The sequence below is a fragment of the Hyperolius riggenbachi genome, chromosome 2, assembly GCF_040937935.1.
Source record: "Hyperolius riggenbachi isolate aHypRig1 chromosome 2, aHypRig1.pri, whole genome shotgun sequence".
Classification (NCBI taxonomy): Eukaryota; Metazoa; Chordata; class Amphibia; order Anura; family Hyperoliidae; genus Hyperolius; species Hyperolius riggenbachi.
The window spans coordinates 468192363-468215749 of NC_090647.1; the positions used below are offsets into that span (position 1 = coordinate 468192363).

Here is a 23387-nt window from a genome sequence, read left to right on the forward strand (position 1 = left end):
AACCACTTGCCATTAAATCAGAGAATAAAACATAAAATACTAAAGATACTAAAACTATCTAAAAACAACTCCCACTGGGAACTCTCATGTAAAGTATTATTCAGGTGGTACCTGACACCCAGGAGAATTGCCTCGTTCTCGGCTGATGGCTCCCCCTTATGCTGGCATTGCTCTACCTCTGTTGGGACCATGCTCCATATGTTCTGGGAGTGTCCCAAGATCTACACATTTTGGCTCCAAGTTGAATCTTTAATTCGAATTTTTTTCAGCCAACCTTTCGCATTTCTCCTAAACTAGCCTTATTATTAGTGGGCTTGGAGGGGCTGCCAATAAGTATTCAACCTCAAGTACTGCACATTTTATTAGCTGCTCTTTCCTTAATAACAAGCAATTGGAAATCGGCTGATTCATTTACTATTGCCCAATTGCTCTCCTTAGTTAATAGAAACCTCTCTATGGAATATAGAATCAGACCTAGATCCTTAGGGGATCATGAGGCCTTTTCCCTCCCCAGCACCTGGATGAATTACACTAGTTAATGTTCCTCCTAACTCGGGTTTCCAGGTTTATTACAACTACTGGTTTATACTATTTATTTTGTAGATAGGGATTTTAGTGAAATGCTGTATATCTGTCTTATATTTCCTTTATTTTTAAGGCACTCCTAGACCAATCCCTCTCGAATATATGTATCGAGGGCCTATAAATGCCCACTGCTATGATACATTTCACCGTTGTATAGGTTTAGCTAAAACAACCAATTAAAGACTGTTCATGTAGGAGTGTTAATTAGATAGATTAGATATAGCATGAATGTGTAACCATGTTTACCATCTTTATCTCAAAACATCAATGTTTTAATGTTGTTCGTCTTTGTTAAATTGCTTATTATTCATCAATAAACAAGTTCTGATGAAAAGAAAACAAAACATAAAATACCACAGAATTGACATGACATTTGGTCACACCTGACAAATGTCTTATTTGTCTGGATCTTGATTCAGATTTCCGTAATGTCATTGCCTCCCGTTACCCCTCACTCCCACTAGTCCCATCTTCTCAGTTGGCCACCAAGGGTTTCACATGTTTTGCTTATCCTGAAGCTTAATTAAATTGTGCTAAATGATAGTGGCTTGTATCTGGGAATGTGCCACATTACGGGGGATACACCAACCCCTGTGAATAGTCCAAGCACATGAAGGTCACTCAACCAGACAAAAAAAAATGGCACTGTACCTTGCATAGACAACTGACATGACAACAATGACATGACAACTGAGAGGACTATGGAGACTGCCATATTTATTTCCTATTAAAACAATACTACTTGCCTGGCAGTCCTGTTGATCTCTATGTCCGCAGTCGTGTCGGTTTGTGAGCACGATTAAGGTTAGGCAACCGTAGTGGGATGGTTCAGTGTGAGAATAGACTAATTTTTAGCTATAGTAAAATATTGGCAGATTGGTCATGTGGCCACAGGGGACACCAAAGGAAGCAAGTGAAGGGTTATTAAAGTGTAGAGGGAAAGGATTATCACCCATTTTTTTTTCTGGGGCTCCTTGATTCAATGTTATACCCCTAAAAAAAACACCACCAAACAACAGTGAAAGAACAACATATTAACATTCCAGCACAAGTACTTGGCATTAACAATTTCATTATGATGCAGCAGCTTCTTTATACAGTGTGGCAACAAGTTACATATTTTCACCTTTTCATACCAGTAAAGGTATTTTTGAGTTCTTATTGTACACACACATAAAGTTTCCATGACATATCCCATAATCCCACAGCTGGGCTTTGCTTGGCTGCCTGTGGTTCGGAAAGCAATTTGTACTGCTCTTTTACACTTTTATGTGCCTACTAAAGCATTGCTAGTCTGAACATTTTGAGGGATTATTTTCTCTAACAGCCCTTTGTTGAAGAGATATATATATTATATATATATATATATATATATATATATATATATATATATACATACACACACATACAATACAATAATATATATATACATATATATATATATATATATATATATATATATATATATATATATATATATATATATATATATATATATATATATATATATATATATAGCCAAATGAGGATGTTACTGATACTATCAAATAGCTCAAGGTTAAAAAATAATGTAGCATTGGCCAAGTAAGAAAGAAAACCTTAAACTGTGGATTTCAAAATATTCAGTGGGTTTAGGAAATTGCAGTCAACGGTTTCTCTGGCTACAAAAGCACCAGACAGTAAATAATATCAGCATCTCTGAAAGAACATGAAAGTAGAGAAATATAGTGGTTTTCTAGGGAACAAGCCAATTTCGTTGGCAGCTTAATCACTGACTATTCTTAGTAATTTGAATCTGGTTATTCTCTTAACTAAAGATGAATACTGGTATCTTTAGAATCATTTTTAGAACTTGGAATCTCATCTAGAAGTCCATATGTAGATATCCGCTCTGGGAGCAGTAATATTACACATGTAATGCCTGGGGAGAACACTACTTGGACTCACTAAGATTCTTGTCAAGATATGGTGGAAAACTAGTCCAGCAGGAGACTTTTTTCTTCTTACGCATGTGTCTTTAGCTACCTATATACATCTGCAGGTGGCAGGCTAGCTACCTTAATTGTGTTACCCATGGACAATGCAGAGCAATGTCTACAGAAAGAGTATGGTTGAAGGTTTGCCAATACAGCAGTGACTGTTTCTTCAAACAGTGTCAGTTGCCATACAGACACTAGTCAAACACTCAGGCTAATGATTCTCATGAAATTGGTTTTTGGCCAAGAAAAATCTTTAACTCCCATAATGAAAGAGCTTCAGTTAGTTCCGGGGTTGGGGACAGGTTGCCGATCAATCCCTCTGCAGGTGGTCCTGCCCGGTGGTCCTGCAGTTTTGGCCCGATTGCTTACAATTGCCTTCCTCCATCATAGTGTCTATTTCCCCGATCCCTGGCTAGCCCTCTTTCATAAGCAGCCTCTCTCTAAATTTCACAATATGCATCTAGTTCAGTTTTGCAATGCCGCGAAGGTCCCAATAGCCAGAGAGTGGAAGTCCCCATCTCTTGTCCTTTGTGCCCTTTCCCACAAACTTCAAGAAATCTACTTACTGTAATAGATCACTTTTTCTTTGACAAATAAAATAGAGTGTTTCAATAAAATGTGGGCCCCATGGGCAACCAGATGTTCTTCAAGCTGCAGGGTTGACTAATTGCATTCAGCAGATTTTTATTTTCGGTTTTACCAGTGTGAACATACTAATAATTCTGACTTGCATTTAGATTATATGCAAATTGTTTGCAGATTGGAGTTGGGCCAATCAGAAACAGAAAGAAAAAGATTTGCATGCAGGCCAGTTGGTATGGTTTCAAAGGGGATAAATATGGCAGCCATCATATGCTTCTCATTTCATGTCCCCTTTAAGATTTTAAATGAGAAGGTCCATTAAAGCCATTCAGGACTACTGCTGCCAAATCTGCACAAATGAATCCTACCCTGGAAATTATGTTTCTGTGTTTCCATGAGGCAAAAACCCTACAGACCTGTAAAGTCATGCTACATGCATGTATATCTTGTGCTGTTCAGATTTCAGCCACTCTAATTTAGTAAAGCTTGGTGTAATTGCCTTCTTAAAACAGAAGGATATTTGCAATAATTCAGTTATAAATGAACATGTGTGGTTACCCACAATGCACTACCACTAAATATGCAAATTATCCCTTTTTGCTTTTTTAGTAAGAGGGCTTTTTGGTCCCTTTTATCCCCCTACACATTCCTAGTAGTTTGGGTCACCCTGAGCTGCTTGGTTACTCTGTTCTAATTCAGTAATTAAGCAAGTATTACGGCATAGCCAATTCTTTGCTCAACCTTTTTAGGTTAAAGTGTTTTAATAAGTAAAAAAAAAATAATCTGCCACTTACAGATAACTGAAATATTCAGAATGTCTGGCAGAAGAACACTACCTACTAACCACACTGTTGTTGTACTTGAGACACACAAGCAGACATTCTTATCTTTGCTCTGGTTTCTAACTCCTTCCCATTTCTGCAAGTGATGATGAAGAGGGAAAAAAAGATCAAAATAACGGATACATTCCACAAATACTTCACATTCTCCCGCCTAAATTCTCAATGAGAAAACCATGTTGGCTGGGGCCCAACTGAAGACAATGCACAAAGTAAAAATGATATGACAGAAAGATCTGCAACTACCAGCAAGTGAGAATAATAAAAATTATTTTTTAAAGTGCTGAAAAATGATCTTAAAAAAAGAAGCTGAAACATTTTTCCTAGGAGAAAAAGTGTATTGCATATGGGCCGAGGGCTTTCAGCTACATGTGGCTTCTATCCGCATCTCTGCAGGTGCGCAGATCCTGTGTGGATTTATGCAGGTCCCAGAATAATGCTGCGAAGCTAAAGTTGCCTAACTTATTCATGTGAAATATTGTGATGAAATTGCATATTTTGGCATATTTTGATTCACTATGTAAGATTTTCATAATACTAGCTTTTAGCTAGTAACTCAAAGAGCAATTAGTAATCCACAGCTACAAATCTGCAATCAATTCTTCAAGGACAAATGCAGAACGCTGGAGGGCTGTTCCGCTGAGTGGATGAATAAGTGAATTATAAAAAGTACATTCATTTTGGAAAAAACAAAGCACAAATGGTTTAACCTATAGACTGCCACAGATGTCTATAGGTGTTTCTGCATCCATACGTCACAAATATCTATATCTATATAAGCATTTTTGTTTTCCCATATTCCTATGTCACACACATCTAAAGGCATGTAGTACAAAGTTCTGAATCAGTGCCAACTTTTTACTTGGCTTGAGATATGGAGATATGCAGATCATTTTAAGTTCATGCAGAATTGTGTGACTGTTACTGCAAATCTATGCAGCTTGAAAATGGTCCAATAAAATGCTCCCATTGCAATATTTAATTTTGCAATAGATTTTTATAATGAGTATAATTCGGTATCATAACCATTAGCATAAGTTATCATCTCAAATTTATATGCACCCAAATTACAATCCCTACTGAGAAATATGGACTTTGGTACATGTTGATTTCAGCAGGGCTGTGGAGTCGGAGTTGGAGCAATTTTGGGCACCCGGAGTCGGAGATTTCATAAACTGAGGAGTCGGAGTCGGGATTCGGATGATTTTTGTACAAAATCCACAGCCCTGTTAATTATTAGACTAAGGAGTTGTAGTCGAGGAGTCGGAGTCTGAGCCATTTTGGGTACCCAGAGTCGGAGTTGGAGTTGTGGTTTCATAAACTGAGGAGTCGGAGTTGGAAGATTTTTGTACCGACTCCACAGCCCTGGATTTCAGCAAGACATGAACCCCTTTAGTGGCTGAATTTTTCCTGCCCCTGAGGAAGTGTGCCTTCTCCAGCCTGGCAGGCCTCACGGGGTATGCTGAGTGGGCGGCAGGGAGCTTTAATTGTTACTTGCCCGGACGGCTGGAATAGTTTCTTCTTCCTCCACCGCAGCGGCAATGTACTCACAACAGGTCTTCTCGGATCCGATCGCATGATATGACGTGTTATCAGGATCCAGGAGACAATGTCAGCCTTACAGCACCACCTGGTGGTGGAAGATGGGTGATGTAAGAGTCTTTTCCATCACTCTTCTTACACCACTGGGCATCGCTGTAACGCTGACGTCTCCAGGATCTCAATCACATGTCACATCTTGTTATCGGGACCCAGAAGACATGCCAGAAGTTCAGAGCCGCAGGTGGAGGAAGAGAAAAAGCCATCCAGAAGCGTACGAGAGGATTTACTGCCGGGAGACTTGGGCGCAGGATACAGCCGGTATGGCTCATCTTGCTGCTGCACAATTTCCCGGTGGCGTTAATTACTATTCCCCCTCTAGGTCGACGTGGATGGTGGTAAATTATGTAATTCGGCTTCCAGTTATTGCTGGAGGCCGAATTACAGCGTTTTAAAAGTAACTTCAGGGCTGTCTTCTGACAGCGCCGAAGTTACTTCCTGTGCGTCGCTATAGCCGTAATTCCTGTTACGCTCTACGGTGGCGCCAAGTCTCCTGCGCTGGATTGCCAGTGTTCGATTCAGAACAGGCAACTATAACTGCTCCCTGTCACCCACTGGTTTAGCTGCACTAGGCAGCCAAATGAGAATCGCTGGCAGAGGTTTAGAATGCACAGCAGCTTTCAAACGAAAAGTTGCATTTGAAGCTGCTAATCAGTTAATAAACAGAACTCAAACATAGCTAGCACTGGCATTGTAACAATTTGCATTGAAATGAAACAAATCTGATTGGCTGTTTGTGACCTCACCCCCTTTTCTGAATTTGAACCCCACTCACCCAATGACTAACTGTACCAGGTTTGAGGCTTGTGCCATTAACAGTGCAAGAATGGCAGCAATTAAATATTCCCCTTGAAAATCAATAGGTGAATTTTGATTGGCTCCACTCAATTTTCAGAATATTAATCGCAGTCACCCAGTGACCAACTGTGCAAAGTTTGAGAACCCTTCTATTAACAGTGTAAGTATGGCTGCAGTTTACATTTCCCCAGTGAAATTTGCATTTGTCTCCGTCCACATTTTGGTTATAGGGATAAAAAGTATTCTATATGTTATTCCAGGTAATGTACTATACGTGTGCCAAATTTCATTCAAATCCGTTCAGCAATTGATGCATGATTGAGTAACAAACACCCAAACATTCACATTTATAATATTAGTGAGATGATATACAGTATAAGCTTCTTGGGCTGACCTTTACTGTGCTGTGTGTCTCACCAGTACTTGACATGTCTGTACATTGCTCAAGAACTTACAAATGTCTGGAGACTTGTATCTCGAATGTGTAAATCTACATAATGTGCAGGAATATGAAACCAAAGGACAGTGATTTCTAGTCATACATTTACTTTTAGCAGCTTATACACAGGGTTTTAAAACATACTGACAGAAGACTGAACTTCCTGCCTCATACACACACTTATAGCTGAAGAAAACAATATGCGTCTGTATGACGGGGAAGTGACATGACATTTCCCTGCAAAAGGTCGGCATGATCCACTATCCACATCCAATTAGTTGTGTTACTGTATTTCTTATCATTCAGCTCTCTGTGCTTATCATAAATAATATTTTAAAGGAAAACAGAACGAGAGATATAGGGAAGCTGCCATATTTCTTTCCTTTTAAGCAATACCAGTTGCCTGGCACTCCTGCTGATCCTCAGCCTCTAATACTTTTAGTCATAGACCCTGAACAAGCATGCAGCAGATCAGGTGTTTCTGACATTATTGTCAGATCTGGCAAGATTAGCTGCATGCTTGTTTCTGGTGTATTTTCAGACACTACTGCAGCAAAATAAAACAGCAGGGCTGCCAGGCAACTGGTATTGTCTAAAAGGAAATACATATGGCAGCCTCCATATCCATCTCAGTTCAGTTGTCCTTTAATTTTGACTAATCACTGCTCACGTCCTTTGAACAAGTTTGGGCCTTATTTATATGGGTGGTGACCAGCTAATTGCTACAAAAACAGAAACAGCATTGCTGTTACTGAAATAGAGCTATTTTCCAGATCCTGATGTTTATAAAAGTGATGATCAGCTTAAAAGATTGCCTTCTGAATAAAGTAACCAGTCTCCCATGGTTATTGGAAAAGTCAATTATCAGCAATAAGTAATTATCACTATATTTATAAAGTGGAATCAGTGCAATCGCCACTTTAAAAAGGACAACTGAAAGGGGAGGGATATGGAGGCTGCCATATTTACTTATTTTTAAAGAGACTCTGAAGTCTCGTAAAAATCATGTTTTTAATTAAAAAATGTGTTTAACATCTTTGCCCTACCTAAACCGCCGCTGTACACTAACTAAATCCCCCCAAACTCCCCAGGGGGAAATCCGGGCAGCACTTCCGTGAGAGGCAGAGCTATGAGCCGCAGCTCTGCCTCTCAGTGCGTCTGTCAGCCCGGATTGCCGACTCTCCCCCGCCCCTCTCAGTCTTCCTTCACTGAGAGGGGCGGGGATACGTGGCTGATAGACGCGTTAGGAGGCAGAGCTGCGGCTCATAGCTCTGCCTCCAACAGCAGCAAAATCCACGACCAAGAAAGTTGTGGATTTTGCGGGGGAGAGGGAGGGGGGAGTTAGGGGGAATTTAGATAGATTTCAGCAGCGGGGATGCGGCGCTTTAGGTTGGGCAAAGATGTTAAACACATTTTTTTATTAAAAACATGATTTTTAGGAGACTTCAGTTTCTCTTTAAGCAATACTAGTTGCCTGCCAGCCCTGCTGATCTTCTGCCTATAATAATTTTAGACACAGCTCCTGAAAAAGCATGCAGCAGATCCGGTGTTACTGACAAGATTAGCTACATGTTTGTTTCTGGTGTGATTTAGACATTACTGTAGCCAAATAGACCAACAGGCTACCAGGCAACTGGTATTGGTTAAAAGGAAATAATTATGGTGGCTTCCATATTCCTCTCCCTTCAGTTCCCCTTTAAAGATCTGCAAACTGTGTTCAGCGGTGGAAAGTTTTTTTTTTTTTTTGTTTCATTTACAAACACCCTATTTTAAATGAAGACATAACAGTATGCATCCAAGTCAGTAATCTGGGATTTGCCTAGTCCATTATCAAGCAAGCTACATACATTTGACCATCCCTAATCACTACTACTACCTCTAGAGAGACACATTGGCCGTGGAGTGCACTCCATTCACATGACTGGGGCTGCTGATCATAGGATGATAGTTTGTGATCTGTGACGATCATCCGTTTCTGAATATGGCCTAAGCACCGTGAACATATTTAATGGATGGAGAGGAAAAAATGGTGATCTGAATTCATAAATAGGGCTTTTCATCTGACTTGTTCTAGCCTCTAATACTTTCTGAATCACTGATCAAAAGTAAATGCGAGGATCAGAAATTCTGACTTTCCTATGATAATACTAATCTAAATACCTGTGACAGATCAGTGACTCAGAGGATCAAAGTACACTTGTACTAGGAATAATATCCATTTCTGATCCTGTGCAAGGGGACTATATTTCCAAGTCAACCTGCATTCCAGATATTCTGCTCTCAATTAAACCAAATTGGGCAAAAACAATTATGGGCTCAGAGGCTTTGCATCACAAATGGAGCCCACAGAACCTCATAAATAAAAATGTGCCACAGCATGTGGTCGAGAGCAGAAAACCACCATCCCATAATGTCCAACATTGATCTGAAGTTAGCTGGCCATTGGCATTCCTGACCCAGCATGTCCGACGTGAATAATGCATCCAAGGTGAACTTCACCCATATTGGTCAGCTGACTTCAGGTCAGAGGACATGGTGGGCATTACGAGATGGAAATTCCCTAGTGGGGAATCCATACATGCAGCAAATTCCATCCCTGCACATAAATATGCTGGATTCTGCCAAAACCAAGCTTTCAGGATTTTTAAAGGGGAACTGAAGAGAGAGGTATATGGAGGCTGCCATGTTTATTTCCTTTTAAGCAATACCAGTTGCCTGGCAGCCCTGCTGATCCTCTGCCTCTAATACTATTAGCCATAGCCCCTGAACAAGCATGCAGCAGATCAGGTGTTTCAGACTTCAAAGTCAGATCTGACAAGACTAGCTGCATGCTTGTTTCTGGTGTTATTCAGATACTACTGCAGAGAAATAGACCAGCAGGGCTGCCACGCAACTGGTATAGATTGCAAAGCTCAACATCTTTTAAGCATTGAGAGTCTTCATCCCTTCTCAATGCTCCAGATTCTTGTGACCATATTAGGGATGAGTGATTGACTGATTCGGAACTCTGTTCTGAATGCTCACACTTGCTGTGAAGGAGGAAGTAGCTGGAGAGCTGGAATGCAACATGGAGGGCAGTGCACAGAGGGGGTGACAAGGGTGAGTTAACCGAAAGAAAAGATGCTGGGTCTCCACCTGGATTTAAGGCCTGTCAGCTTGTTTATTGCAAGTAACACAGTGCAAAGCACAATGTTTCGATCGCAATGGTCTTTCTCAAGTGCTTTAACTTGAGTTAAACCCCTGCCAGGGTGTGTATCAGTTTAAATTTGAGTTCTGTTCTGAAGCATTCAGAACAGCATTCTGAATCGGAGCACTCGTAACTAGTCCCCACCCCCCATTGGTTGCATGCTTTTCATATCACCCCGAGTTACATCATGCTGTGAGGAGTGTGAATAGGTGCTTGTGTGAATGCAATTACTTGCACATCCACAGAACGTTTGAGTAATCAGCAAACGAACCATATGAAATTACTTTTTTTTCTGTGTACTCAGCAAGCAGTTACCAGGCAGCAGTGAGCAGTTACCAGGCAGCAGCAAGCAAGCAGTTGTGATAGTTTGAGAAGCATTTCACTGCCTATCCAGTTCTGCTCTTGGAAAAAGGGCCTAAAAAAGAAGACCAAGCATAGAGAAGTCCAGGAGAAAACTGCAGAAGTGACTATCTAATTAGGCGATACAGCCACATACAGTAGCTTCATCTCAGAGGACGGAACTCAACCACCCTTCTGCAAAGACTTCAAGATGCATTGTTTTAGAGGTTAGAAGTGCAAAATGAAGCTTTGATTTAAGCACAAAAAAAAAAATGAAATGTGAAGGACAAATTAGCATTCACTGTCAATATTTTTAGAAATCGTGTAAACAGACAACTGCATGAACTTGATAATCAGTATAATTATTTATGCAAGTTCCTACAGTGTAAAACATTTCTAGACTCAAGTCCTCCCATGGGTTTCACTGACTCTTCTAGTAATGTGCAGCAGATCCGTGCCCTGCACATCTGTTTCCTATCACCTCCATACTGTGATCACAGACTACTGACTGCTTCCAATAAACTTCAGCTGAGGACAGCAGCTTTAAATGTAATCCTTGCAATTAGAATGCAGAATATAATCAACTCATGAAACGTAACCTCCAGAATTTGTAGAAATGAGTGAAGCACTCTCTAGCACTGTGCATAAGTTGGTCACTAATTGATTTTGCCTGCAGGTTCTTTCACCTCTGTGCATTTTTTTTTAAATGTATGCAAATTATTTTTATCCTTTTCACCTGGGTAACAGCAAAGAAAACGTTTATTTGCCTTTATTGCTTCAGGAAGTTTACTTGCGACATTCAGCAATTCTTACAGTGGATGTTTGCAATGCTGCGATTATCCTATACCAAATATACCATGAGAATGGGAACTGGAAAAAAAAAAAATCAGATACTTACCTAAGGAGAGGGAAGGCTCTGGGTCCTATAGAACTTTCCCGCGCAGTATGGAACGCCTGTCTTTGGGAGCACTCGGGCTCTTGGGGGGAGCCGCCAATTAAACAAGAAGAGCGGTATGGCACTATAGGACCCAGAGCCTTCCCTCTACTTAAAGAGACTCTGAAGCGAGAATAAATCTCGCTTCAGAGCTCATAGTTAGCAGGGGCATGTGTGCCCCTGCTAAACCGCCGCTATAGCGCGGCTTAACGGGGGTCCCTTCACCCCCAAAGCGACCACTGCAACACTTGGTCGCAGATTTGGTCGTGATTTATGGCTTCCTGGAGGCAGGGCTAACGGCTACAGCCCTGCCTCCAGTCGCGTCTGTCAGCGGCGCATCGCCGCCTCTCCCCCGCCCCTCTCAGTGAAGGAAGACTGAGAGGGGCGGGGGAGAGGCGGAGATACGCGCTGACAGACGCGCGTGGGGCAGGGCTGCGGCGGTTAGCCCTGCCCCAACCAGGAAGCGCTCCCCCGCTGCACGGAGCAGATTTGGGGGGTCAGGGACCCCCGTTAAGCCGTGGGATAGCGGCGTTTTAGCAGGGGCACACGTGCCCCTGCTATCTATGAGGTCTGAAGCGAGATTTATTCTCGCTTCAGACTCTAAGTATCTGGCAGATTTTTATTTTTTTTAAGTTCCCATTAGCTATAAAACAGCTAAATCATAATTACCAGTGAGACATTTCCAAACATGCTCTTTGCTGTAACAGTCATGGACTTCAGAGGGTGACGTTTCTCTTTGACTCCAACTCTTTCCCAGTCAGGTATGGCATTTATGTTGGTCTCAACGGGCTTAAGAGGCATCCTCTTCCTCAGAGACATTCGCAGGGAGTTGAGGGAACTTGACGAGGACATCTTTCTGAACTTGTCAGGCTGAGGACTGTCTTGTTCATCAATATTTTCTAAAATATTGTGGCTCCTCCAGCCAGAATTTTGTAAGATTGATGACATGTTTCTATGAAATTTTGAAGATGCTGTGAGATAGGACAAAAAAGTATTAAAAATGTGAGGAATATTACAAGCTGGTTTTCAATAAGAAACTATATATGTAGGTAGAAAAAAACAAAGTCTTGTAAAAGTAATACCTTTATTATTTATATTATAAAAGGTATTACTTTTACAAGACTTTGGTTTTTTCTACCTACATATATTGTTTGGCTAACACGGTACAGAAACATTTTTACTACTATCAATAAGAAACTACAAACTCTTATATGCAGTAAATAGGACACCTCTTTTGGAATGTAAGCTTAATTGGGGCAGACAATGAACAAATGCTAGCAAGACAGTATTACAAAACTTAAAACATTGTGCGTCTAAGTGGACAATTTTTACAAAATGATTTTAAATTAGACGACCCTCCCCAAAAGAAGCATGCTGAGGCAATGTAGCAAGAATTTTAAGCCACAAAACAAGGTATTTGTATTTTGCTTGTCTAAAAATTCAGACCAATCCAATTTTTGGGTTGATTGGAAGTTTTTAGGAAATTGATCGGGGTACCTCACTCGTGGGTTCGAGGTTGCTGCAATATCGGGAAAGAAGATCGTAAGTGGAGAAAATGTTTGTTGGATTGAAAAACATTTAACTCTAATAATAATCTTTTGAGCTTTTTGATTGTTAATATGAATACCTTTTTTATATGGATTTTTCAAATTCAACATATTTGTACACTTATCAATCACATGCTATTATCATTCATCATCATCATCCATTACAATTACCACATTGCAAAAAAAAAAAAAAAAAAAAAAAAAAAAAAAAACTTTTTTTTCCCCTGCAACCACTGATTGATTTCTGTTTATTAATTAAGGAATATTAAATAAACCAAGTACAAAACAGTTACATTTTATTATAATTCTAACCAACAATCACTTTTACATGTATATTACCTCATACTATTTCAATTTTTTTAAATATACATATACACAAGCTCTTTCTTTATTTTACAGAATAGTTACAGCCAATTGTTTTTCCAGGTTGAATATATGTAGGTAGAAAAAAAACAAACAAAAAAAAATTGTTTTTCCAGGTTGAATACAATTTAACAATCTATCACACTCCAGACAATTCTTGGCAAATGTTATCAAATTTAAAAAAAAAAAAAATAAGTTTGATTTTTCAGTTTGTTTTCATCAAATTGTAGTAAAACTGAACAGAAAAATTGTAACAATCTTAAGATATACTATCGTGTTGCTTACACAGGGTAGGCAACATTCAACTTTTACATTTAAAGAGACTCTTTAACAAATTTTTCAGCCTTAGTTCTTCTATCCTATAAGTTCCTATGCCTGTTCTAATGTGCTCTGGCTTACTACAGCCTTTCCTAATTGCACTGTCTCTGTAATAAATCGTATCTCCTTTCCTCTGTTGTGCCTGTCGGGCTAAGGCTTGAATGTGTGGAATGTGCAGGGCTGCTTGTGATTGAATAGAAGCGATACACACCCTCTGCAGGCCCCCTGCACACTCTGTATGACTCACACACTCAGTTTATGTGAGCCTATCACAAGCTGGTTAGTTTGTAAACACTGCCTAAAACTGTTAATTACAAGCCAGGATTGCAGCAGAGAGTGGCAGAAACAGCACAGAGGGGCCCAGGAGAAAATAAGGAATAGAATGGTATGCTTTTTAGTGTAAGAATATTAGAGTACAGATTCTCTTTAAGGGAACCATAAATCTTTAGGGTAACTAGTGTAGAATCATAACAGAAGGTTTTAAGGAATCGTTAGCTTTGATTTAAAAAACGAAAAGGAAGCAACCAAAAGGTCATAATGGGTGGAATAAAATTTCACAGAAGGAATTTGAACTGTGCAATCTAAAAGAAGAAATGAGTAAGGAAAGAGGATTTAAGAGCATATACAACAAACAGGATGTGCTGCCAAATTTCTTGCAGTGTGTTGAAGTTACAGGAAGCTAAAAAGGAAGAAACTACTGTTGCCAAGGAAAGCTTGACTTTCCAAAAATAGTTCAAAAATAAAAAGGTTCAGCAAATTCAAAAATAAAAGAAAATGTGTGTGTTATTTACAAAACATTTGTTTATACACTAATAAGTATATTGCGTGGCCTCTGCTACTACTCTTTATAAGAGCCCTCATCCTCTCCCAATGTAACTTTAACCCACTTCACTTGTCACCCGAAAGTATCTGCACTTGCTCTTTTGGGTGACGTTTCTATAGGGAAAACAATTTGTTTCTATAGGGAAACAATGCTCTCTGAGGTCCCTGTCATTTAAAGTGAACCCGAGGTAAAAATAAACTGATGAGATAATTGTATTTATTCTCCTAATCCTAACAATTACTTTTTTTTTTACATAATCGCATGATTTTATTTTATATTTAAACATTTACAAAGTAGATTAAATGCTTTATTGTCTTTACTCAATGGCAGACTATTAAGGTTCCCAGAACAAAAATACTACATGAACTATTGACCTTTTTATACCTCTCCCCCTGCTCTCAGAAGTTATATTCTACCAGTAAAACTTTTATGGATTTAATTTGCTTATTAGTGATGATTACTACATTCCCTACAGGGTACCGACAAGACAGAAGCGGTCACAAAATTAACTCTTTCAGGCAGCAAAATAAAAGTAACACAGCCTTGTAATTAATATGTTTTGCCTGTTTATACACGTTTATCTCATGTCACATGTCGCCTTGGGTACACTTTCAAGATCCAGTGTTCCAGATCTTTAATCTAGCTTGGCGGACACCTGTAAAGTTGTGCTCAGAAGTTTACATACCCTGGCAGAATTTACGATTTCTTACATGGCTGTGGAGTTGGTACAAAAATCATCCGACTCCAACTTCTCAGTTTATGAAACCACCAATTCCGACTCCAGGTATCCAACTCCTAAGTCTAGTACTTACCGAGGCTGTGGATTTGGTACAATAATCGACTCCGCAGCTCTAATTTTTTAAATATTTCTCAGAATATGAATGATAACACATAAACATTGATATCATTCAAGGTTAGTGGTTGATTGAAGCTATTTATTGCCAAACAACTGTGTTTACTCTTTTTAAATCACAATCACTACACAAACTCTCCAATTTGACCCTGATCAAAGATTTACATACCCTGGTGATTTGGCCTGATAACATGCACACACAATTTGACACAAATGGGTTTTAAAGTGAACCGAGCACCATTTTTAGCACATTAAAAGAGCATATTAACATTGTGTTTTTTACTGAAAAACAATTATATTCTATCTCTTCTTTTTACATTTAGATGTATAATATTGCCCTACTCCTGCTCTCCACAGAAAGAGGAAAAAACAGGCAGATAAAGGTGCGTACACACGCCGGACTGGAGGCAACGACGGGTCCGTCGTTACCTCCCGCTGGGTGGGCGTGCCAACAACAGAGCGGCGTGTGTACGCACTGTCGGCGGACTGATACGGCTGCTTCTGAGCGATCCGCCCGGCGGATCGCTCAGAAGCAGCCGTATCAGTCCGCCGACAGTGCGTACACACGCCGCTCTGTTGTTGGCACGCCCACCCAGCGGGAGGTAACGACGGACCCGTCGTTGCCTCCAGTCCGGCGTGTGTACGCACCTTAAGGATTGCAGTATTTAGCAGTAGCAATAAGCAAACAAAAGGACAATGTACTTCAAAAGGTTTAGAGAGTCTCACTTGATTCCCTACACACCTCCCCCTGGATAAATAAAGGCAGTGGGAAGGGGAGAGGGTGGCAGCTCCTACAGCTATTAGAAGCTAGGGCAAACTGCAGAAAAAGAAAGCTGCCTGGATATGTGTGGAGATGTGTGAGCTACAAAAGGCACAGGAAATTTGGTCAGAAATCATGGCAATATGAATGCAGTATATTATCAAAAAATACTGCAGGAAAATTTGCACTCGTCAGCAGGGCTGATGAGTCAGAGTAATTTTGGGTACCTGGAGTCGGAGGTTTCATAAAACTGAGGCGTCCGATGATTTTTGTACCAACTCCAGAGCCATGGTAAGAGACTAAAAGACTGGTAGAGACATCAGATCATAAAACGATCGTTAAAAGAAACGAACAACAAGCTACATCGTTGGTAAAGAACGACCCATCCAGCCAGCTAAATCATTTTGAACAACTATCGTTGACCAAGTAGTGTGTGTACAGCAATCGGTCGTGGATCGATCGTTCCCCAAAGTTAACGCATGCCCAGACAACAAACAAACGAACTTTTTTTTGGGTAGTGGTAACTATCCTTGTTTTCTCTATAAATAGCATACTGTATATCTATAGTGATATCACTTCTATATGCATATGCAAAGATTGTTTGTAAACAAACAACATAATCAATGATACTTTTCATAAAGACAATCGGCGATTGTCTGTCGTCCGTTGTTCGAAATGAATGATTATTTTCGTAGGTCTGTATGCACCTTAAAGAGACTCCGTAACAAAAATTGCATCCTGTTTTTTATCATCCTACAAGTTCCAAAAGCTATTCTAATGTGTTCTGGCTTACTGCAGCACGTTCTACTATCACCATCTCTGTAATAAATCAACTTATCTCTCTCTTGTCAGACTTGTCAGGCCTGTGTCTGGAAGGCTGCCAAGTTCTTCAGTGTTGTGGTTCTGCTATGAACTCCCCCATCCAGGCCCCTCTCTGCACACTGCCTGTGTGATATTTAGATTAGTGCAGCTTCTCTCTGTTCTATTATCTTTTACAAGCTGGATAAATCCTCCTCTGAGCTGGCTGGGCTTTCACATACTGAGGAATTACATACGGGCACAGCTGTCTGCACTCTGCAGGAAGAAATAGCCTGACACTTCAGTGGAAGATAGCTGCAGGGGGAAAGAAACACACAAATGATCTCTTGAGATTCAAAAGGAAGGGTGTATACAGCCTGCTTGTGTATGGATGTATTTTCTATGTGTGGACATGCTGTACATCAACCTACTTCCTGTTTTGGTGGCCATTTTGTTTGTTTACAAACAAACTTTTTAAAACAGTTTTTAACCACTTTTAATGCGGCGAGGAGCGGCGAAATTGTGACAGAGGGTAATAGGAGATGTCCCCTAACGCACTGGTATGTTTACTTTTGTGCGATTTTAACAATACAGATTCTCTTTGACCCTGATCAAAGATTTACATACCCTGGTGATTTGGCCTGATAACATGCACACACAATTTGACAGAGAATCTGTATTGTTAAAATCGCACAAAAGTAAACATACCAGTGCGTTAGGGGACATCTCCTATTACCCTCTGTCACAATTTCGCCGCTCCTCGCCGCATTAAAAGTGGTTAAAAACTGTTTTAAAAAGTTTGTTTGTAAACAAACAAAATGGCCACCAAAACAGGAAGTAGGTTGATGTACAGCATGTCCACACATAGAAAATACATCCATACACAAGCAGGCTGTATACACCCTTCCTTTTGAATCTCAAGAGATCATTTGTGTGTTTCTTTCCCCCTGTTCTCATGCACTGAAGTTTCAGGCTGCTCATTTCTTCCTGCAAACCGCAGGGGAATCCTGTTTTTTATCATCCTACAAGTTCCAAAAGCTATTCTAATGTGTTCTGGCTTACTGCAGCACTTTCTACTGTCACAGTCTCTGTAATAAATCAATGTATCTTTCCCCTGTCAGACTTGTCAGCCTGTGTCTGGAAGGCTGCCAAGTTCTTCAGTGTTGTGGTTATGCTATGAATTCCCCCTTCCAGGCCCCTCTATGCACACTGCCTGTGAATTATTTAGATTAGGGCAGCTTCTCTCTTCTCTCTTATCTTTTACAAGCTGGATAAATCGTCCTCTGAGCTGGCTGGGCTGAAGAATTACAGACAAGGGCAAAGCGGTTTGCAGGAAGAAATGAGCAGCCTGAAACTTCAGTGCATGAGAACAGGGGGAAAGAAACACACAAATGATCTCTTGAGATTCAAAAGGAAGGGTGTATACAGCCTGCTTGTGTATGGATGTATTTTCTATGTGTGGACATACTGTACATCACCCTACTTCCTGTTTCGGTGGCCATTTTGTTTGTTTATAAACAAACTTTTTAAAACTGTTTTTAACCACTTTTAATGCGTCGAGGAGCGGCAAAATTGTGACAGAGGGTAATAGGAGATGTTCCCTAATGCACTGGTATGTTTACTTTTGTGCGATTTTAACAATACAGATTCTCTTTAAAGAGTCGGAGTCAAAGCAATTTTGGTTACCTTTAGTTTATTTATTTAAGTATTTATATAGCGCCAACATATTACACAGCGCTGTACAGAGTATATAATCTTGTCACTAACTGTCCCTCTGAGTGGCTCACAATCTAATCCCTACCATAGTCATATGTCTATGTATATATTGTGTAGTGTAGGTATCATAGTCTAGGGCAAATTTTTAGGGGAAAGCCAATTAACTTATCTGTACGTTTTTAGGATGTGGGAGGAAACCGGAGAGCCCGGAGTAAACCCACACAGACACAGGGAGAACATACAAACTCCTTGCAGATGTTGGAGTCAGTGGTTTCATAAACTGAGGAGTTGGAGTCGGATGATTTTTGTGTTGATTCCGCAGCCCTGCTCGTCAGCCAGGAAGCCGAGCATGGGAGGTACTTAGACATTACAACAGGACAATGATCCAAAACACAAGGCTATGTCAACCTATCAACTACAGTAACAAAGTGAAGGTTCTGGAGTAACCATTTCAGTCCTCTGCGATCAATATTATTGAGCCACTCTGGGGAGACCTCAAACGTGCAGTACATGCAAGACAGCCCAAGAATTTACAGGAACTCTAGACTTTTTGGCAGAAAGAATGGGCAGCTTTACCATCTGAGAAGATGAAGAGCCTTATCCACAACTATCACAAAAGACTTAAAAGCTGTCATTGATGTTAAAGGGGGCAATAAATAGTATTAAAGGAAACCAGAGCTGAGATAATCTGAAAAATCTATAATTACCGGAGACTTCCTCCACCCTCATAAGTAACGTGTCCCTCGCTGTCCTGGGTAAGTATCGATTTTTCAGATTATCTCAGCTCTAGTACACTTTAAGAACTGGGGTATGCAAACAGTTGTTAGACAATAAATGGTTACAGCCAACCGCTGACAATGAATTTTTGCATTATTCATATTCTATGAAAAATTGTTAAGAAATGATAAATATGTAAACTTATAAGTACAACTGTATACGCGATTGATTCTCTTCCAGTGGGGTCGACAAGCGCTGGGCTTGGCTAAGTCTAGTATAGCGTGCACACACCTATAGCCCTACTGAAAAACTAATTATGAACATCACACTCACAAGTGAGACTGACTTGTTATGGTTGTCCCTCATTTCCTTAACCGTGGGCAACCAGTTGTCATATTAACGCCTGCAGTTGAGAGGTTATTAACTCCAAACCACATTTGCAGGTCCACTGAGTTGACAAACCTTGAGAACCTTATCAGAATCACAGAATGAGCCGAGTCAAGTGATCCACCACCAAACTCCCTCATATGTCTCTGGCAATCTGCTTGCAAACTTTTTCCCACGCAGGAGTGTATCAAGTGTACAAGCAATCTCGTTATGCTACACTCAGATATAGTAAAACTCTGGCTATAGAGTGAACTTCTAGATATAGAGACGCCTTTGTTTTAATCTCTCTGGCACTTTATTCGGCCTGAGACTCACAAAATGCGTTGCCAAGTGCATATTACAGTTCAAATTTGTCATCCTTGAGGTAAGCCACATCATTTATTTTTTTTAAGCTGTTACAGTTTTATCATGCCCTGGGTACCTCTGTTACCCCCTTTCTGGCTATAGTACACTCAGTTCCAAGGTTCTGACTATGAATCTATAATATATAATGTATAACCAATTCTGGTATAGTAAACTTCTGTTATAGTAAACTACTTGGCCAGGTCCCTTGAAGTTTTCTATAAAGGGATGTTACGGTAACAGGACTAAACATTTGAAACAGGTGTGCAGATATCCACAGAAACAGACTTCCAAGAAGTGGTTTGGGGAGGTTACATTTTAACTAAACTCGATTTAAGACTTCTGGCTCAGCTGCTCCCCTCAGTCACACTCGGCTGCCATTTTCTGCAAGGTAGTCATGATAAACATCTCCTTATGGTGTAAAGCCACATAAAGGCATCTCAGTACAAGCTTACACATCTCTGTACAAGTTTACTCTTCTCTTTAGGATCTAATTAAGACATACAAAGAACAAAAGCAGTCATAAAAGAGCATGTTTGGTATAGCTCTGTAAAATGTATAGGCTATAGCCACACTGTACGCTCCAGGGATTCTGGAGGTGTGCCTGGCTTTTAGGGGCATAAATAGATGATCTGCATTGTCAGCCGTGCTGCACCATGGGGGATTTTCTTTTGCTCTCTTTGCAAATGCCTTCTGTTTTTAAGCAGGGCTGTGGCAATTTTTTGGTACCTGAAGTCGGTGGTTTCATAAATTGAGGAGTCGGATGATTTTTGTACCGACTCCACAGTCCAAGTTTTAAGAAGGCACTTTTTTGCATATTTAGCATTTTTTTTGTAACAGAGCTTTTTAGTCTCTCTGAGCCCCTTAAAAGGAACCTAAACTGAGAGGGATATGGATATTTCCTTTTAAACAATACCCGTTGCCTGGCAGTCCTGCTGATCTCTTTGGATGCAGTAGTGGCTGAATCACAGACCTGAAACAAGCATGCAGCTAATCCAGTCTGACTTCAGTTAGAGCACCTGATCTGCATGCTTGTTGAGGGGCTGTGGCTAAAAGTATTAGAGACACAGGATCAGCAGGAGAGTGAGGCAACTGGCATTATTTTAAAAGGAAAAATCCATATCCTTCTCAGTTTAGGTTCCCTTTAAGCCACATACACACCAGGGGATTCCTGTAGTCCAGCAGGGATTGGCGGCAGAACGAGAGGATTCCTACAGGCGAAGGAGCGGGAGAGTATAATGCAATCATGCGGAGCTTGGGCATTACTAAAGATCTGCCATGCCACTGTACACATGCTGGTTTTACCCACGACTTTCAGCCGAGGCGTTTATCATCCCCCACAGCCAAGGTCAAACCAGCTTGTGTACGTAGTTTTATACTTTCCTTTTGGTTCTGGTACACCATGAACTGAGTACTTTGCACTACAAGTGAGCATGTTGTAATCCTAATTGCTAGCTGAAACACAAGCACAGGAGTTGAAGAAACACATCTGTCCATCCTTCAGCATGATGACTTTTCCAGCCGTCTCACTCAAAGGAATCTACTGGTAATGCATTTCCTGGCACCTTTCAGATTCATGAATTTACACAATTTTACAATGAATTCATTGGTTGGAAGCAATACAAGCTATCAGAAATTTACTTAAAAGGTACCTGAAGTGAAATATTAACTTCCCCTCTAGCTCCAATGTTAGACATAGTCTGACAAGGAGTATGCTGCTGCTGGAGGCGCCCTCGTGGACCTAGATCAACAAAGTATTAGCTCCTTTAGATCAAAATTTTGGACCAAGCCTAACGTCAACCCCCTCCCAATAATCTGAATATTACTTGTGCACATTAGGTCTACCCACGCTGTCAGGCTACTTGGAAAAATGTGTCAGTGTGTTGTGGTACATGTTACATTTTTCACTGTAACTACTAAGCCTACCAATTCTGTATTTTGTACAAGTTGCTATATTTGGTGTATACCATCTCTGCTTTATTATGCACGTCTACTTTAGGGGACCCAGCAGGAACCCTCATAGGGAACAGCTCTCCAATCACAGTACCCTCTTACAGCACAGAGCTTTGTGATTGGCCAAATAGTGTGGGCATAGTTTTCTACAACCCATTGGGAACCTATTGGGTGCCTTCCACCCAATCATGTTAGCTCAAGTTCCCTATAAGGATTCCAGCTGGGTCCCCTAATGTAAACTAGTGCACATTATTTTGCATATCAGGCTTTGTATGCAAATGTCTCAGAAACTGTAAAAAAACCACCCAATTCATAATAATGTTTACCAACACAATGTCCTTTGTATTGTGCTTTAAAGTGCTGTGCATACACTCGACCATAGTTGCCCGAAATGAACAAGGAAGAGATAAACGAGAATAGTTCAAAAAGTGTCCCAACAATGGTAAAAGACAGGGATTACCATCTGCGTAGATACGGACAATAATCTGTTAGTGGTTCATATCCAACAACAACAAACAATTGCTTCATTCAAACTACTCATGTGGCTAGTTCCACACTTTTGGATTCCCACATTAGCGCTTCTGTTTACGATCCGATCGTCAGACCATCATTGCATTCAAACATGCGCCGCACATCGCAAACCGCTGGGAATTGCTCGTTTTGTAACAGCGCTGATCGAACGTGTGTACAGAGCTTTAAACATAGCATAATATGGACAGCGGAAAGTGCCCCCATTACTGCTGCAGGAAAACTCTACAGTGTAACTTTTCACACACATCTAGAGAAACATTTCGAAACAGAAATCACAGATAAACAAAAGGCTCACAGCATTTACAAATGGCAGAGCAGGCAGGGATGCAGATGCCAGGCACTGCAGGGGACGCCTGGGGCACGTGATCACTGCAGCACGCGCTATTATAGCTACCCCTGTGCAGTCATATAACTCACACGTAATAAGCAATACGCTGCAATACTGTAATAATTGCATAAACATTATTCTGCAGGAAGCCCGGAACTCACCCGCTCTGTCTCACAATCTCCACTCCCTCTGTTCGAATCCGGCGCCAGCAGCCTCAGCTCAGCTGCTGCTCGCCTCCCATTGGCTGGCCGCGGCTATTCCCAGCGCTCTGTAACTCCTGCAGTGCCGAGGCGCCGGGCGGAGAGCTGAGGGATGCTGGAGGATGGACGGGAGCGGCCCGGGAGTGACAGGGTTACAGGGCGGAGGGGGTCGGGAGGGAAGGCGCCTGACTGTGGCTGGGGACAGGAGGAGGCCAGATGGCAGGACGGGCTGGATAGAGCGGGGAGATGTGGGTGCGATGGAGTTCACATGCAGGGTGTGATTCACATATTTATTCTTCTCTATTGCAGATAACATGCAGCCGCGGGAGGTGATTGACAACAGATGTTCTGTATTGCTGGCCCTAGCAGAAAATGCTATTGTATTGGTCATAGGTCCAGCAATTTTTGGAGGGACAGTCCCTCTTTGGAAACCAAATTCCTCTGACCCCCTTTCTTCATCATGCGTCCTT

At 40.9% G+C, this 23387-nt stretch overlaps 1 protein-coding gene across 4 annotated transcripts in view; it reads right to left on the reverse strand.

The window, feature by feature from the left end:
• The window catches only part of PIMREG (PICALM interacting mitotic regulator), a 33669-nt gene extending 10705 nt beyond the window's left edge, over nt 1-22964 (reverse strand). For 2 of the 4 annotated variants that reach the window (XM_068265957.1, XM_068265961.1), the window contains exons 1-2: nt 22879-22964; nt 11951-12252 (exon numbers count right to left, since the gene is read on the reverse strand). In XM_068265957.1, coding sequence (XP_068122058.1) covers nt 11951-12229 — 279 coding nt within the window. In that variant the 5' untranslated portion in view covers nt 12230-12252; nt 22879-22964. Of the gene's footprint in view, nt 1-11950; nt 12253-17000; nt 17057-22684; nt 22723-22878 lie in introns of those variants that run through there. The other 2 variants (XM_068265958.1, XM_068265960.1) reach the window with 2 other exon arrangements.
• Between the last annotated feature and the right edge of the window lie 423 nt (nt 22965-23387).